Here is a 19459-nt window from a genome sequence, read left to right on the forward strand (position 1 = left end):
GTAAGCATGCTTCATTGAGTGTTCTTCCCTTAGAATTTGCTTTCATTCCTACATAAATACAGACACATTAAAAATTATAAACACAATCATCACAATACTGGAGAAAGGTCCTGAACATGTCACACATAGTAAAACACAAAATTTTATTCTTTATCTATTTCCCCTTTGCCTTGAAAACTCTATAGGTAGTGGTGGCTATCCATAGGGTCACTCCAGGAGTCAGATGCAACTCCTAAGAACAAAAAAGTGAGCATCGCAGAAAAGATGGCTCTGGCTAAGTTCCTGCACTTCTGCTTCTCTAACAGCCTTAAGATTTGGATGCAATATAATGTCTGGATGAAACAGCAGGATGCGACAGGCAGTATCAAAGGTAGGGTCTCTAAAATTTGTGTCAAAGGTGACGTACAGAGGTCTTGAGTAGTAAGACTCTAGTACGAGTTTTACTGTTTTTTCCTTTAGTAACAATGTTGGAAAGGGGAGGGTGACATTAATACACAAATCTTTAACGCTGTAAATCCTTAACTCTATGTAAGAAAGCAATGGTTGCTGCTGTATGGTGGCGATGACGAAACATGGAAAAAATACTGAAAGATGACTGTTTAAGAGAGATGTGTACAGATGCATTGCTAGACTCCTTCATTCCCTTATTATACCCCAAATTTATTTCTGTCAAGTCATGGCAAGTTGTAAAAATCTGTGCTGAGACAGCTAGAGCTTGAAGTAGTAATTCCTTCCTGATTGTGTGTGCGTTAGTCTGCGGGGGGGGGGGGGTATGAATGTGTGCTTTCCTGTCTGTTTTTCAACACATTGTTGTGCTTTTCATCATGGCAATCTGTGGTGCCACAAGAAGAATTGACTAAAATTTTGAAATAAATGTAGCTTGCTCACCAATAAAAACACAGAAGTACAGAGGCAACATGAATCCTTTCATTGAACCAGTACAGGATTTACAATTATTTAAACTTTTTTTTATTAACAGAAGCCCCTTTTCAGGAGAAAATTAATGATGTTAGACACTGTCCTTTAATACACATTTGCTAAAATAAACCAATGAAAAAATTCCAAGCGAGTGAAAATGATCTCTGTCTGCAGCCTGGATGCATACAAACCTCAGAGACAAGCATACAGTATTATATGTGTGTTCATTCTTTATAAAATCCTGAACATAGGAATCAAGCATCGATAGTGAAAGTCATTCAACCCTTCATCAGATTTCCCAATAATCCATGTTTTCCTTTAAAGTGTTAGGCAAAGATTATCATTTTGAGAAACCTGAAATGGTAGGCTCTGTAAGAAGTATTAAAAAAAGGGTTTCCTTTCACAAAAACTGGACCCAAAATTGTGAGTCTCAAAACTCAAGAAAAATAAAATAAAATGAAAATAAACGTAGAGAAAATTGACACTGTTATACCACTACAACAGTTTTGCTTGGAGGTTTGTGCCCCTCCATAACAGAAATGGGAACACTCTGAGATGCCACAACCTCACACTTAGTATCTTTCCCCTCACATTTCTACATGTAATATTTCAAGGACTACAGTGAGAATCTTAAGAATTTCAGCAACACCCCTGAAAATGTGTTTGGCCATCCTGACTAACCACTCACTTAACACATTCCTCATCCACATTTCTTTTAACAAGCAAACAAAAAGAGTCTGAGATCTGGATGACATTAGTGGTTCCACTGCCCATAGAAACTTCATCACTTTTTTAATGAAGAAATCACCCTTCTTAGATGAACCTGGAAAACATACCCCAAATTCATCAGTGGCTAACATGACTAAGTGTAAAGACACTAGTCAGTCTAAGGATTTCAAAGTCCCAGGAGTTTTTTCTTTAAGTTTAGCCTCATCTAAGTGATCCTTTGTCCACCTTCCTTTTTCTGATCTCTCTGGCATGCAAGTACGAGGTTGTGACACTGGGCCATGTCCTGTTTTTCTACTGCAGTTTCTCTGTATCAGTTCGTGATTTAACTTCCCAAGCAATTATTTTCTCCTTTACAGTATAATCATCCTGCGCTTTAAATGGAAGCAGCCTTGACCTTTTCACAAAGTTTGCTATCCATCAGAGTGTGTTAAACTTAAACTCAGTGTATGTGGAAGTCTTTTGGAGGGAGCCTCGTATCACTCACTAGTTAGATGATTTTGATGGCAGCAACACAGAGAAGTTGCAAAACAAGTTCTAACAATAGTTTGGGGTTGGGGGTGAAAACTACATGTAACAAAGGTGCAAAAGAATAAATACATACAAATCTACATGTGAAATGTTCTCAGTTAAAAGTCAAAAAATTGACTCTCCAACAGTTTTCAGTGATCTCAAACTGACCCCTAAGAGATTTCCATACAACCAGTAGAAGCACTCAGTTATGACCTGATATAACAATGAGCCTCTTCCAATTTGAAAAAATGTGAAATAAGTGTTAATTATGCATAACAGGTGATCAACCAGTGCTTGAGCTGGGACTATGATATCCCAATAAATTTTTTTATATTGACATCAGACACTAAAAAAGGTAACACAAACTCATTATTACTGAATGTTCTAATAATCCTTCACATAATATTGTACAACATACATGATATTGTTTTACAAATCATTTTGTTTGTGAGGCATTCTTAAAATAAAATCATTGAATGAGTTCATAAATATAGTATATACAGTATAAGAAACCAAATATCTTTTTTACAAATCCATTTGTCTGAGATAATTTTAAGAAGATAAAATCATTGTATCAATTCATAATATATAAAACATTTTCCATCATGAAAATACATACAAACTTTTTTTTTCACTTTTTCTTATCTAGCAATGTTCTTTCTTTACTCTGTTGCATCAGTGTTACAAAAATTCTTATTATAGATTATCAACAAATGCTGGCAAAACTCTGGATTCTGGCTAATGCTTAGGTGTGTTGAGACATTCCATTCACCAAACTCCTGAGCTGCTTGACAACTGTATCAATTAATCTCTGTTTATCTCGGTCTTTTCTGAATTGTGCAAATATGTTGTTCTTCTTATTGGTATCCTTCATTCTGGAAGAAATAAGAAATGACTTGTATCAGCAGTTGTAATATAACTCACATAAAATGCAGTTCCAGACCACTGATACAACCAAATCTATTTTAAAGGTGACTTAATATCTTACATTTTATTTGATAATCGTCAAACATTTAAAGTCATCAGAAACTTGTTTTTTAAGAAGGAAGAACACTTGCAGTTAATTAAATGCACGTCAGCAATAGTGATATAATTCATGCAGAATATAACAGTATTAACAGTGATCTGCCTCTTTACAGCTTCTAAAAATAAGCATGACAGAGCTCCGGAAAAGGTAAAACTACAAGTGCTGGCTGTTGACAGCAGTGTAATTTTAATTAACTAGTTCTTGACATTTGTAAATACACCTATGCTAATTCACTTACGATTATAATGACACCAAAACTCAGCTAAGATTAGTAATCTACTCGTGAAATGTGCCTGCTACATCTTGAAGTTCCAGTGTTCTCACTGCAAAAATAGATGTAGTCTGCAAACAATTTTATATAATTTTTAGTACAATTTTCCAGCTAAAAGACTGTATTAACTGTGCACACAAATTTGCATGGCAATGGCAATGACCACTACTATTTTCACTTGCCTTGCTTTTGTATCCATGAACTTATTTTCATCTGTGAAAGTCTACTTCAAAAAAGAATATGTTCGGTATTTTAGGTGCTGCCAGAATTTTAAAAGAAGCGAAGTACAGTTATCACACCAAATCTTATCCAAATGTTATGGATTAAAAAAATCCATCTAACCAGAAATTCAATAAGCTTAGCAATATATTTTGCTGCAGTCACCATCTTCATATCATGGAGTCCAAGGATATACAGACAACATTGTATGGAGCGAATAACTATGTGCAGGTTATACAGATGGGTTAAAATATTATGCTTGGACTATAAAAATGCACCATTTTGTGTTATGCAGCTCACATTCTCCAAAGTTTGTGTTGTGTAGCGCATTGTGAAAAAATTAGACTTTCCTTTTTTTTTAAACGAGACATCTTTATTGAAATATCACATATGACACAGGAAATCATACATTTATATAAATGAAAACAAACCATACTGACATAATTTCATTTGCAAACATTATACATTGCAAACCAGATTGACGTACTTTTAGTTCCAAACATTAAAGAATCACTTATAATCTATCCAGTCATTGTCATTCGAACATTGCATAGCTCATTCAGATCTTGGCTTCTTTTAAACCTTGCTCCTCCTCTGCATGTACCGTTCCCACAATTCTCATTTTTTTCTATGTAATTTGCTCCTACCGTTTTCTAAAGATCTGATTTCCAGTTGTTTTATATCTGTTACTATATTCACTCCTTCTAGTACAGCTAGTTTAGACTTTGATTTCCATTTTCTAGTAACTGCTTTTTTGGCAGTCACCATAATTAGACTCAGCAAGGCCTTACTATGTCTAGGCAATTCCAATTCTGTACAGTAGCTCAAAAAAATAATTTCCTTAGTTACACAAATTTGCTCACCCAATATCTCTGACAGAGTAATCTGTAGGGAAAGTCTGCCAACTCATTACACTCCCAGAAATGATGAACCCAATTACCTCTTTCTTCCCCATCATGCCTCCAACATTTGCTGTCTACCTGAGTAGAAATTCTTTGGGGTCTAACTTTGGATATAAAAATACCTATGTAAACACTTCCAATCAAATATCCTAAATCTTCTAGACTTTGTTACAAATGTGGGAGACAAACATATATCCCTCCTTTGTTTCTTTGTGAATTGCTTATCCAGTCTCTCTTCCCAATCCTTTCTAACCTCTTGACTGATTCATATAGTTATCATGCAATACTTTGTATGCTCTACTAATTATTCCTTTTTTAACAGCAGCTTCTGTTCTAGATTCTACTAAAAAACTCTCATTAGTGCTGGTAGTTTGCTTAGGATCCCTCTATTTCTTTCTATTTGTCTATACTCTGATATCAGTTCTTGATAGAGAAGTTAATCTCCAGCCTGCAGTCCAAAGAAATTCTTGGCCTCTTCCCATTCTATTACCTTTCCCTCTCTATTTATTTGCTCCTAGTACCTTGGTTCGTGACAGTTTTCTCCAATAAATTCCAGCTCCCTCTTGCTTACTGTCTGTATCCTTAATTGCACTCATCCCTATTGGCAGAATCTCCATTCCCATGTTGGCTTAATTCTTAGAATCCATACTCAGTAAACCAAGGAAACTGACAACTAATAAAAATACAGATATGACCCAGGAGGCAGAGTACCCAACGATCCTTCCAAGTATAGGCAAATCTTCAGTAAGTAACTGAACCAGAACCACCAGGTAGACAAAGGACAAATCCAAAAACAACGTTTAATTGAAGCGCTTTTCATTTGCTCAAATGGGCAAACTTCTTCAGAATAAATTACACTACATCAAAGTACTGGGTTTATATACTGTGATTACAAGTAATTAAACACAATTAAGCACCACAATAATGATCAATTAACATTTAAAAATACAGGTTTATGTAACCTAATGTATAAAACTAAAAATACAAACCTTTACATAATTAAAACTATGCAGCATTATTAAATGCTTCATTACTAAATCACCTATGCAGTAGTTAAAAGACTCAAGAAGTAATAGAATGTACTCATACAATTTAATTCTTACATAAATTAGCACACAACTGTAGGGTATACTTATCAAACTGTAATATAATAAACATAAGACTGGAAATTTTGTGAAAAAGCAAATCTGTCAGTAGAAACAAATTACACAACTAACTAAATAGTCCAAATATAATAAAATCATTGTTATTAGTAACCCGAGCACAAAATAAATTATAATAACAGAACATGATAAATTCTGCAAGAAAAAATATAAAAACTACATGAGTGGTATACAACCACATAGGTCTATCTTTTGAGACTAAAAATACTTAATAAACAGGAAATGGAACATGCTTCGTTTAAACCAGGGAAATGGTATGATTCCAACCTAATCTGCCACTGAAGTTCAAGCTCTAACAATTTTAATGCAGATGGACCCCCCCTAGTGTCACAAAGCACCTGGTCAATCCCAATAAATTTAAATTGGTGAGTGGGGTGATCAAAAATATGTTTAGCAAGAGCGTTGGTGACCTTTAACTTCCTAATAGCGTACTGATGCTCGTAAATACGTTCTCTGAACCTGGGCAGTTCTGGCATTGTGCTAAATATACCAGCATCCTAGAGTTACAAGTGAGCCTGTGCTTGAGTTTAAATTCATACTTGCTGACAGTAAACCTATTAGATTCTATTATAAATTTACAGTAATTGCAATTATGACATTTGAACATCACTGGGCATCTAGCCAGAGGCGGTTTCATCTCAAACCATGATTTGAGGTTCCTAGCCTTCTTATATGTCACCTTCGGAGATAGTCCTAATTTCAATGACACCGCTGGGTCTGCTCTAAACAGATGCCAGTTTTTCTCAACAATGAACCACAAGCTAGCACTGTCCACTGCAAAGGTAGTGATGAACCTAGGAAGATCCAACACATCAACCCTATCCTCATTTACGTTGACCAGACTGTTCGGATGGGTGATTGGTGTTGTAAGATCACTACTTTTCCTCACTTGCAGTAATGGTACATAGATATTGAAACTCCTTTTCGTAGAAATTTCACCTATTAATTCCTCAGTTAAACAAATAGGGTAACCTCTACTCAAGAACAACCTTTTTAAATTAATACATTCCTCATCATATTCATCATCCCTACTGACAATTCTAGCGGCTCTGACCAGTTGACCTTTAACAACAGCACGTTTCTGTGTAAACGGGTGACAACTAGTGAAATGCAGCAGGGTGTTAGAGTAGGTGGGTTTCCTATGGATCCTTGATGTAAAACAGGAAGCATTCGGGTCCTTAGTTAACAATATGTCAAAATATGCTATCTGGTTGTCACTAAAAGTCGAGGTGAACACCAGAAAGTCAGTAGTATGATTAAGATAATCTACAAATGTGGCAGCTTGTGCCTCATTTCCATTGAAAAGAATAAAGATGTCATCTAGGTAATGAGTATAGTACACTAAATGGTCTGAAAACAGTGGGTGGTTGAATACAAATCGGTGTTCCCAGTGAGCCATAACTAAGTTTGCCACACTGAACTGTTTGTAAATAATAATTGTCTCCAAACATGAAAAAGTTCCTACATAATGTTAAATCAAGGAGTTCAATCACTAATGAAATGTCATTACTGCTGGCTTCTCTAGACCTGTTGTTAAAGGTCAACTGGTCAGAGCCGCTAGAATTGTCAGTAAGGATGATGAATATGATGAGGAATGTATTAATTTAAAAAGGTTGTTCTTGAGTAGAGGTTACCCTATTTGTTTAACTGAAAAATTAATAGGTGAAATTTCTACGAAAAGGAGTTTCAATGTCTATGTACCATTACTGCAAGTGAGGAAAAGTAGTGATCTTACAACACCAATCACCCATCCGAACAGTCTGGTCAGCGAAATGTTGATGTGTTGGATCTCCCTAGGTTCATCACTACCTTTGCAGTGGACAGTGCTAGCTTGTGGTTCATTGTTAAGAAAAACTGGCATCTGTTTAGAGCAGACCCAGCGGTGTCATTGAAATTAGGACCATCTCCGAAGGTGACATATAAGAAGGCTAGGAACTTCAAATCATGGTTTGAGATGCAGTGATGTTCAAATGTCATAATTGCAATTACTGTAAATTTATAATAGAATCTAATAGGTTTACTGTCAGCAAGTATGAATTTAAACTCAAGCACAGGCTCACTTGTAACTCTAGGATGCTGGTATATTTAGCACAATGCCAGAACTGCCCAGCCCACTATGTAAGGTTCAGAGAAATTAGGAAGTTAAAGGTCACCAACGCTCTTGCTAAACATATTTTTGATCACCCCACTCACCAATTTAAATTTATTGGGATTGACCAGGTGCTTTGTGACACTAGGGGGGGGGGTCCATCTGCATTAAAATTGTTAGAACTTGAACTTCAGTGGCAGATTAGGTTGGAATCATACCATTTCCCTGGTTTAAACGAAGCATGTTCCATTTCCTGTTTATTAAGTATTTTTAGTCTCAAAAGATAGACCTATGTGGTTGTATACCACTCATGTAGTTTTTATATTTTTTCTTGCAGAATTTATCATGTTCTGTTATTATAATTTATTTTGTGCAACAATGATTTTATTATATTTGGACTATTTATTTAGTTGTGTAATTTGTTTCTACTGACAGATTTGCTTTTTCACAAAATTTCCAGTCTTATGTTTATTATATTACAGATTGATAAGTATACCCTACAGTTGTGTGCTAATTTATGTAAGAATTAAATTGTATGAGTACATTCTATTACTTCTTGAGTCTTTTAACTACTGCATAGGTGATTTAGTAATGAAGCATTTAATAATGCTGCATAGTTTTAATTATGTAAAGGTTTGTATTTTTAGTTTTATACATTAGGTTACATAAACCTGTATTTTTAAATGTTAATTGATCATTATTGTGGTGCTTAATTGTGTTTAATTACTTGTAATCACAGTATATAAACCCAGTACTTTGATGTAGTGTAATTTATTCTGAAGAAGTTTGCCCATTTGAGCAAACGTTTTGGATTTGTCCTTTGTCTACCTGGTGGTTCTGGTTCAGTTACTTACTGAAGATTTGCCTATACTTGGAAGGATTCATATCTGTATTTTTAATTCTTAGAATACTTTCTGCTACTTTTACTTAATGAATATAATATTCTGTAGGGTTATGGTTATTCTCCTTAAGGATCTGCATCCAAAATCCTAGTCTCTCCTTGTTTCTTGAGCTTCCCCCTGTTCCATCATCATTATCCCTTTCCACTTTGAATTACAGGTTTCTGCTTGTGCTATGTATAGGAGCCTTAACCGCATAGCTCTGAAATACTTCTTCAAATTGAGTAATCCCAAACTACCTTGTTCTACTGGAAGAATCGGCTTACCCCACTTCACTCTTGCTGTCTTCTCCTCCAGATAAAATCCTTCAGCTCTTTATTAATTGCTATCCACAACTTATCCTCTGGTTGATAAAAATATTCCTGGCCTGTGAATAAAACTAATGGGATTAAAACATTTTTATACTTGTATCTTGATATCTATATCTATAGAACAGAGCATCCAATTTCTCAGTTTTCATATTACCTTTTGTTTAATCTCTTCCTACATATCCTTAGCTGCCACACCAGAATGCTTTTCAATCATACTCCTGAGTAATTAATTTGATCATGTCCCCATAAATATGGATATTACTGAATCAATTCATGTGTGGGTACATAATTTACAGCTACTGCCTTTGTTTTAGCTTCATTAATTTTGTATCCCAAAAAGATATGAAACTGCCTCAGAAAGTTCCACAAGACTGAAATGTCCTTTTCTGGTTTTATCAGGTATAATACCATCTGCAAATACAGACAGCTTTTCTTGAATACCATACCAATTACAACCTTGAGTTTCTGAGGCTCTTATTTTTTTTGCTAATGGTTCTAAATATAATGCAAACAACAAAGGGGAAAGAGGACACCTCTGCCAGGTTCCCCTGCTGAAACAGAAATTAACAGAGAGGAACCCACCCACTTTAATTTTCACCTCACATTCCTCCTAATCAACCATATAATTTTATCAGGAAATGCAAATGCTTCCATTGCTCTGCTCAAACTCCCACCTTACTCTGTCAGATGTTTTCTCTGCATCAAAACCCACCAACAACAGTGGTATTTTCTTACATTCTGCTTCCCTCTGGTTCATCAATGTTCTGATAATGTTGTCAGATGTTTGCATCCTCAAAATCACAATGATCCATATCTCCAAATTTGGCATCACTTTTGCCATTCTTTTAGCCATTATAGACAAACGTTTTATAATCATGACTTAGTATTGAAATGGGCCTGTATGAAGCTGGATCTGATGGAACTTTACCCTCTTTAGATATTACATCTACCACCATTTCCTTCCAGGACGTTGGTGCTTCTCCTCCTCTTAAAATAATGTTAAACAAAACCTTCCAGATCTTTATCAGTTTTTTTCCCTCCTAGATTCCAAATGTCCACAGGAATACCATCTGTTCCTGGGGACTTTTTTGTGGATTAGTTATACATCACCATTTTTATCTCATCTCCTTTTATCCTGTTAGTAATTGAGCCTCATCTACCTCTAACCTTGGCATATTTAACTCTTCCATAAACATTTCCATATGTACTTTTTCTTGATTTCCATACTTCTCTGCTTTATGCAGACATTCATAAAATTTCCAAATTTTTTCTAGTAGCTCTACAGGATCTCTTGTTATCGGATCCCTAAGCTTGGTGACAACTCTTTCTACTTTGTTGCCTGAGTCATTGTGCTAAAAGTTTTTGTGCTCTGGATTTATCAAAAAAAAGTTGCTTAACAGCAATCTTTCTAAACTCAAGAATGTTATTAAGGTAATCCCTTATTTTGTGTATAGCATTCTGCAGTTTTTCCTCTTCTTGTTCTGTGAGATTACCCCTATTCTACAATATTTTAACATTTGTCAGCCACTCTAAATAATTCTCGTTACTTCTTAACCAAATCTCTCTTTTATTTCCACCCTATTTTTAAAGTCCACTTTAACTTTATCCCACTCACTAGCTATATTTTCACAAGAAATTTCTATCTTTTTCTAATAACTCCCAAGTAACTTCCACTACTCATTCTTTAAATTCCTCTCTTTTCAATAGATAGGTGGGAAAGTGCCACTGTCTCATTTTTATTTAATTTAGTATTGGCACAGGATCTGAAATAGTTATTGGATGCATACAAAACTTTCAATTAAATGCACATGGCCCTGTGAGATGCAAGTTCTGTCTAGCCTAGCCCAATTTTTATATTTTGGGGAATAATACGTAAATTCACACCGAACTCTTGCTACCGAATTCACATCTTCCATGTCAAATACTTTCACAAACTTCTTCAAAAACCTACCCTCCTTTGTTATATTTTCCCTTTTGGTACTCCCCCGACATATCTTCACCAATGCAAATCAAATTACATTCCTCACCTATACGTAATATTCCCTGCTGAAAGCTGATTAGTTTTCCCAGAATTTTCTTAACGTCCATTATTGCAGTTTTAGGTGGAACATAAACACAAGCCAGTGTAATCCTCCTTCCTTGCCAGTAGCCCTTTAGTACTACAAATCTACCATTATTCTCTTTTTTCCTGTTATATCACTACTGCAGCACCTCTTGCAATTAATATAAGTACTCTTCTTTTCCTTTGTCCCACGTATTCCGCTAACTATCCTGAAAACCTTTCTTTATCAAATCAAATGTGCATGTTTCTTGTGTAGCATGGCTATTTGTACTATACATTTTTTAAATATAGTTCACTACTTTCTTTTTTTGTACATATCTGTGTGACATTAACATTCAAAGATAATATAGAAACCGTCATTATGTTAAAAAATTATTACTCCCACCTTTTATGTGTAACAGCTTTTTATTAACTATCTAGTTCCAGCTTTTGTGTTTCATGCATACACTAATATTTGGCAGGTTGATATAAACTTTTTGTTTTACTGAAAGCCCTCAAACAAACAAACAAAAAATAAATATGCTCCCAATACACATCTAAACCAGGCATATCTAAAAATTGGAACATCTACAGAGACTCCTCACTAAAAGAATACTAGGTGTAAGTAAAATGTCCTATGCAGACCACCTCAAGGCCCTATCCCTGTATTCTGTCTCAGGCTTTTGAGGGGAGATCTATGCCTGGCATACAGGGCATTGTAAGATCCCACTTCGATGGACCGCCTGCATATCCACAAAACAACACCAGAATTCCCCATTCTACAGACTTAAACCTTGACTGTGATTTAAATAGTACCTGCTGGAGAGACAGGTATGTATCCCAGAGACTACTGCAACCTGGACGATTGGATGGGGAACATGAAATTCATCCTTGGTTTGGCACCTATGTCTCTAATGGACGCAGGCAATCTATAAATGGTTCATCTTCCAAACCCCTGCTTACACTTATCAAGGGTACCAGAACTTGTCAGTGAATTGGGATGTATAGCTGGGCTTAAAAAGGCCCTTGTAGTCATTAGCCTAGTAAACACCTATGAACTTATAAAACCTATTAACTTAATAGTAAAACACAAAACTATGTACAGTAAAGTCTCACTTAACCGGCACCCATGGGGATTGGTAGATACCGGTTAAGTGTATGCTCCTGTTGCTTGAGATATGCTTTGCAATTTTTGATTGGCTCATACACAGACATACGAGCCAATCAAAAACTGCAAAGTGGAGCCTCTTCTGTTCAATGTGGAACAGCCCTCTGTTCCACAATGAACTGAAGAGGCTCCGCTTTGCTATTTTTGATTGGCTCGTATGCCGGTGTGTCAGCCAATCAAAAATGACAAAGCGGAGCCTCTTCTGTTCAATGCAGAACAGCCCGCTGTTCCACACTGAACAGGAGAGGCTCCGCCATTTTTGATTGGCTCATATGCCGGCATATGAGCCAACCAAAAATTGTAAAACAGAGCCACTTCTACTCAATGTGGAAATGCAGGCTGTTCCTCACTGATTAAAAGTGGCTGCGCATTGCAATTTTTGATTGGCTTGCAAGCCAACATACGAGCCAATCAAATGCCGGTTTCTTAAGAGTGCTGGTTGTTTGAGTCCCGGATAATGGGGATTTTACTGTACATCTTCAAATATTGAAATTATATCCTCCTAATAGGAACAATTACCCCAAACAGACTGCTCACTCACAGACTCAGGTTAACCTAAAAGGAAGGGTATCCATGCTAAGATGCATGGTACAGCCTGTGCTTCTACTAAGTGCTGTCTGGTTTTGTCATATCTTTTCTGCTTTCCCATATTAGAAAAACACTTGAATGCATTCAGAAAACATTAAATCCCAGCCAGTGAAAGAAATAAGTATTATGTTTTTTATTGCTCATTATCAGATTGTCTCCATGGAGACATGAAAACCAGATACAGAGTTGCTTCTACAAGAATTTATTTATTTGCTAGAGGAAATCATTATTACAGTCATTTTTTTTACTTGCTTTCCCTTAAAACGTGTTACTAGATCAAGCCAAGGGCCTTAATCCAGTTATTCCTTTAAGCAAGAATGAGAAACAGCACAGATTTGTTTTTTCCTGCATCATGCTCTTTTGGCTAGACTTTTCTTCTTTTTCACATTGCATTGTCTACATTTCTTAAAAATGAACAAAGAGAAAAGGAGGGGAAAAAAACGGTCACATATTTTAGTATCCCCATTACATTTGAAAATAACTTGAGAAAACTTTACAGTATGCAGATTACATCATGTATTATAAAAATACTATTGTTAAGAACAAAATTTTGTTTTATTTACAGTTAACTCTTTCCCTTCACTTCCCCCCTCCTAAGTATTCTTCCAAACATTAATGACATGAAATAAGGTATATGCGTTGAGTCCCCTACAAGTTTAACAAAGTCAAAAAAGTCCAATAATTCCAGGTTTTCCTCTTCTGTTACGTTTCACAAATATAATCAATGCTTTGCAATCCCACATTTGTTTGTCAATTTTCAAATTACTGGTTTTATTCCTGTTTATCTCCATCTCCCAAATCTAGTATCTACTTCATTTCCAACATACTCTCTGTTTTTCTAGTAAACTCTTGTGCTTTTTTCTGTCTCTCAAGCATTTTCTCTTGAAACACTGGCATAGTCTCTCTCTGTGGTCTTTATTACCAGAAGAACAAAAAGCAGAATCTCCTTCTGTTTCATAGCTCACTTTTTGTTGGAGAAACTTCTGCATTTCCTCCTTAGCATGTTTTGCATCATAAAAATGATTTTGTCCCTTCAGGAAAGAATATTCTGAAGATAGCTGAATACAGCAGTTTAAATCTTACCCTTGCTACTCGACATTCCCTGATTAGTGGGATAAATTTACTCCTCTTCTGTCTGGTGTACAGTGAGTAATCATTTTCCACAAACACTCTACTGTCTTCCACTTTTAGTACTTTGTCCTTCTATCATAGTTTTGTCAGAATCAACTCTTTCTGATAGTAGGATTGCATCTCTATTATTAATGATCTATGTTGCTTACTCATGGCTAGGTTTGAAGCATACACAAGACATGCCCTTTCAATTAACAACCCCTGCTGTGGAATACCAGTCAAGTTGCTTATTTGTGCTTTCATAAAATTAATACTGTCTGTTTCTTTTAGCTTCTTTAGTACAGCATAAAACCTCAGGTATTCCCTATGTGCTCTGTCCTCTACTTCTCCTATTTTTTTGAAACATCTCTTCTTGATCAGTCTAGTATTTAGCTAGCCTTTTCTTCATTTGGACCTCTGGTTTTTGGAGTTTTATCACCTCATCTGAATATCTGTTTATCGCTTCTTACATTTCCTACCGTTTGCTATTTGAGTTGATGTACTCCTTCAGTGTTTCATTTATTTTAATCAGCTCTGAGTACATTTGACTTATTTTTTTTCTCTAGTTTACTGGAAGTCATGTCTTGCACCAAAGCTGGAGCTTGCACTGCTTTTTGCTGAACAGCTGCAGAATTCATCCCAATCAGTGTATTTTCCTCACCTTTTGTGATGGATTTTCTTTCAGCTTCTATGAATTTCTTTTTTACTGGCATCCAGGCAGTGCACTTATTAACCAGTTACTGAAATTTACCCAAAAATATGAGTTACATGACTTACTTCTGAGTTTTTGTTTTTACACTGGAAAAGCTGAAATTAAGCTGTTACTCACTGTGTAGCCATCCTGGAACTGACCAGGCTTTATTTTGTTGTCAAAACACAATAATCTACAATGTGCTCACACAGCTGCATGAACCTGGATATGCAGTAAGAGCAATGAGAGTAGGGTACATATGAAAAACCTTCCAACTACATATCCATTCTGATTACCTACACATATGAAGCATATCCTCCAAACGCATGTCCTTCCTAACACATATACAAAGGTCCACAGAACATGAGAAGTATGTAAATAAGATCCCCCTTCCTTCCTCAGTTCTGCACCACCCAAACTCAGACAATGCCCTGGCATTAGCACAACAAACCTATAATGTGAATCTCTGAAGTGCAAGACCCCTAACTATAAAGTCAAGAAACAGTGAGGACAATTTCAATCTCCAAAGGAAAACAGCAAATGTTAAAAATCACTGTTTACACCAATAAAGTGTTTATGCAGGGGCTAACACTTCCATAATACTTATATAAACTAACTCTGAGGTCACTATCTATGAATGTGACAAACGCCAACACTCAGCAACCTTGGAATTGCTGTTCTTCGAAGAAGACAGAGGTGCAGCATTCTTTTAAGGAACTGTCTGAGCAGTTGAACTGGGCCATAATTCTATCCTTCAAAAGTTTATGCTGTACAGAAATACCCGACACATGCACCATTATCATGGAAGATCTAAGGCCTAAATCATACAGGTGTCTGAGACACATCAAGATCACTGACAAACAAGATAACAATTGACCCGAGCTAAGGAATATTTAGACTTGGCAGCACAAGCCTACACAATGGAGGGCTATCTTATTTACTCTATCACGTCTGAAACCCTGTTAGCTTATCCTGTGTAATTAGAGAACACACATCAGCAGCCAGGCTCTGAGGTGCAGATGGTAAGCACTCTAACTGTGAAAGACATCCTTGGCTTGAAAAAGTAGAATTGTCTGTGTCACTAGGGACTTCAGAGCCTCAAAGTACATCCTTCTTGTCCACCAAAAACTGAGCAGAAACATTTGTTGTTTTTCCTACCCCAAATTTTACAATGGGTATGTAATCTGAAAAAATAATGGGAATACAAAAAGGAACCTCTTGTATTATGGGAACGCATCCATTATTACCATCCCTTGCCCTGATGAACTCAGGAAAGGTGGTGGTGGGGGGCTGCATTTTCTTATGTGAAAATAGGTTGATCTCTAGTATGTCTTACTTCTGGAAGACCCTGACCTGGGAAGCCACTTAAATCTTCAGTTCTACCAGAGGAGTAAAGGTGCATATGAATGCATTCATCAGCTCATTCAACTACCTGGGAACACAAAGCACTGACACTGACAACCCTTGTGAATAACCTGATGCACAATGTGCATCACCTCCCTATACATAGGATACTATCTTAAGCCCTCATTCTTGTCTACATGCCACACATCGGGTCATACATTTATACTAGGTTAATGATCACCAGGTTCTTTATAAGTGCAGCCATTTAGCCCAACCCAGCTTTGTCCCAAAGTACCTCAGATACCTACATGGTGGGGTATGTTACTAAGGAGATAGATAAAGTTTATGTATGTAGGTATGTTAGATAAAGTTTATGTATGTAGGTATGTTAGCTGACCTCTGTCCATCAGAGACATGGGGCCAGACCAGGGGTGATTTCCCATCCAATGATCAATGTTTTGTTTGAATAAGGTCAGGGATGAACTCTGCTTCACATGGATGGGGAACTTAATCTACAGTGCAGGGATCTTTTGAGACACACATTGGTGTCTTCTATTGCAATGTAAAAGCAAAGTTTAGGTTCTTGGATCTACTACTTTTGGCTCAACTTGTTTTGCAGATATGCAAGAGATCCATCAGAACTGGATCTGTGGATGCCTTATATGCCATGCTTTGATCTCCTCTCAATAATCTGTAGAAGACTCAGTACAGTAATTGGGCCTTAAGCCAATCTTGTGTAGGACATGGAATTCATACCCTGCATTTTCTTGGAGAGGAACGTCTGCGGGTATTTCAGCTGTTGTAAGTGCCTAATTAGGTATATGCTAAAGGGGGCAGTGTACTCCAAAATGGGTCTGATAAAGGGTGAGTAGAGTGGTACTATAACTTCCTTGGACCTGGATGTCATACCCTTGCTTTTGAGTTGGGTGACATAGAATGATTTTCTTACTATCTTGGCTACATGTTGGTCGAAGGCCAGATTACTACATATGTTCCCAGATCCCTAACTACCGGGTCACCTTTTATGGATGTTTTATTGATGAAGTAATTAGCTTGGATGGATGATTTCCCAAAGGATACTATAATGCATTGCTTTGCACTGAGTTTTAATCCACAGCTTTGGTACTAGTCATTTACTGGAGTTAGATCTTCTTCTTGTAGGGATCAGTGTCATGGGGGAATCTATCATAGTTCCCATTTTACAGTCATCTGAAAACTTGGTGAGCCAGCGGCCTTTGATATTAGCCTTGACTTCAGAGAAGTAGATGCGAAACAGGAGCGAGCACAACACAAAGCTCTGGGGTGCTCTACTGGTGACTGGCCTCCTGGTGGAGATGGTCTCATTAAAACTGACTACTTGGGTCATATCTGTGAGTCATAGCAATTCAGTGAGTTATGTAGAGTTTTATGCTTAGTTCTGAGAGTTTGTCAATAAAACATGAGTGGGATATTGTATTGAATGCCTTGCCAAAGTCAAAGCAGGCACTATACACCATTTCCCCCTCATCATTAGCCTTTGTGACCCTGTAAAACAAGTCTACCAGGTTGAGTAGGTAAGACCTTCCCTTAGCAAAGCCAAACTGGAAAGGATCCAGTATCTGCGGTTGCCATGTCTTTATTGATCACTTCCATAATAAATTGTTCCAAGGCTTTGCATATTATTCTTGTCAAACTAATGAGTCTTGTAGTCCCTGGGGTCAGCTGATGGTCCACCCTTATGAAGAGGGATGACTGTTGTGGTCCTCCATTCACCTTGCGCATAACCTGTTTTGAGGCTGTAGTTAAACAGTGCCTCAACTGGTCCTGCTAGGTCATGTTTTAGGCTATTTAGGAGGCAACAGGGGATACTGTCAGGACCAAAGGAAGCAGTATTTTGGCCTTAACGAGCAGCCCCAGGACCTGATCCCAGCTGTTAGTTGGGAGAGAGATGATATGCTATAAGAGATTTTACAAGGGTGTTTTGGTGGGGGAAATGGGGGATGAAGTTAGAACTAAATTTATCAGCCAGTGTCCCCCTGAAGTGTGTATTTCTACAATTATACCTCCTGACAGCTACTGTTGTTGGCTTGGGACAATGAGCTGATGTTGCAATCAGTGGTCAACAGCAAACCTATGCTTGCTGGGAGTAATGGATGCCCAGGATCAGTCTCCATTTCTGCCTCATTGGGGGATATAAGAGCCACTCATTCCCACCTGCCTCTGCTGGACTCTTCCAGTGCATGTGATGTTATTCAAACTTGCGTCTCTTAGTAGGTCATAGGCAGGGCTTTATTCCTGTATGTCACAAAGCCAGGCTTTGGCAATGTAAAGTTATTATGCTTACAGAGATAATGAGGTAAGTTTTCAGATGAAGTGCTGTTTAGGTAAGATTGCTGAGGTTGATGGGCATGTTCTTGTTAAAGCTGTACTATCACACTTTTAATGCAGGGGAGTGTGTGGGTGGTGTTTTATAAGGATACACATACTGCTACCATGCAGTTTCAAATCATGTCAGTTGCAGTTAAATCAGAGATTTAATGACTAAAGATAACTGACTTGGTTCTTCAATAATTAACAGGATTATGCTACCAAAAAATGGTGAAAAAAAGTATATTACCCTGGATATCAGTGAGGAAATCTGGTTATGATGATGAAAAAGCAGCAGCACATCTGACTGAAACTTAAGTGTGTGATTTCTGACGGTTGTATTTTCAATTACTTGAAATGCTTGTTTAATGATACGTGAATATGCAGTTAAATGAATATCAGTGTGAGTGGGTATCAGTTTCTTCACTCTCTTCAAACAAAATTTTAATTGCAATTTTGACAACCTTCTGATCACATACAATTATCTGTCCCTATATGATTAGGGCTATATTCTTTAGGGAGAATTTAACCTATGGCCTTTAATACAGAGTATCTAATCAATGTACACAGTCTAGTTATTTGTTTTTGTTCACGTTACCTTGGTAGCATTTTCAGGCTACAGTTATTAACAAGGGGACAAAAAAGATGTTCTATAACAGGTTACTGAATGGGTGACAGTTAGTCGAAGCTTAAGGTTTTTGTTTATGTCTGGCCAGGGTGGAAGTTTTTTTAAATTATATATCAAGAATATAAGTTCACAAGTACTTACGAAGCTACTTACTAGGTAAGTAAAGTTTATATTCTTGAGGTATATATTTTTGATGGGTTGTCTGATGAGTTTAGAGATATTTCATATTGATTAGTCATTAAGCATATATTTAATATGGGTATAACACAATAATCAATGGGGGAAAGTACAGTAGCCAGCTTATCTGAATTTAATGTGTTTCTTGCTTGATTATATTAATGGGAAGAGTGGATGATACAATTACACTGGGGTCATATGCCTATTTTAATCAGGGGGTGGCATGTGCATAATGTTATACAGGAACAGGGTCTTTACTAAAATATTTTCTATAGTTACAGGTATATAATGCCCCGACCATAATGGAGGCTAACATAATGATCTTCAA

General features: G+C 36.8%; 1 protein-coding gene across 2 annotated transcripts in view; it reads right to left on the reverse strand.

The window, feature by feature from the left end:
• Positions 1-946: 946 nt before the first annotated feature.
• Positions 947-19459, reverse strand: part of EXOC6 (exocyst complex component 6) — a 1799203-nt gene continuing 1780690 nt past the window's right edge. For both annotated transcript variants that reach the window (XM_044056688.1, XM_044056689.1), the window contains one exon: positions 947-3032. In XM_044056688.1, coding sequence (XP_043912623.1) covers positions 2903-3032 — 130 coding nt within the window. In that variant the 3' untranslated portion in view covers positions 947-2902. The remainder of the gene's footprint in view (positions 3033-19459) is intronic.

This window comes from Protopterus annectens, chromosome 14.part0, assembly GCF_019279795.1.
Source record: "Protopterus annectens isolate FY-2018-M chromosome 14.part0, PAN1.0, whole genome shotgun sequence".
NCBI lineage: Eukaryota > Metazoa > Chordata > Ceratodontiformes > Protopteridae > Protopterus > Protopterus annectens.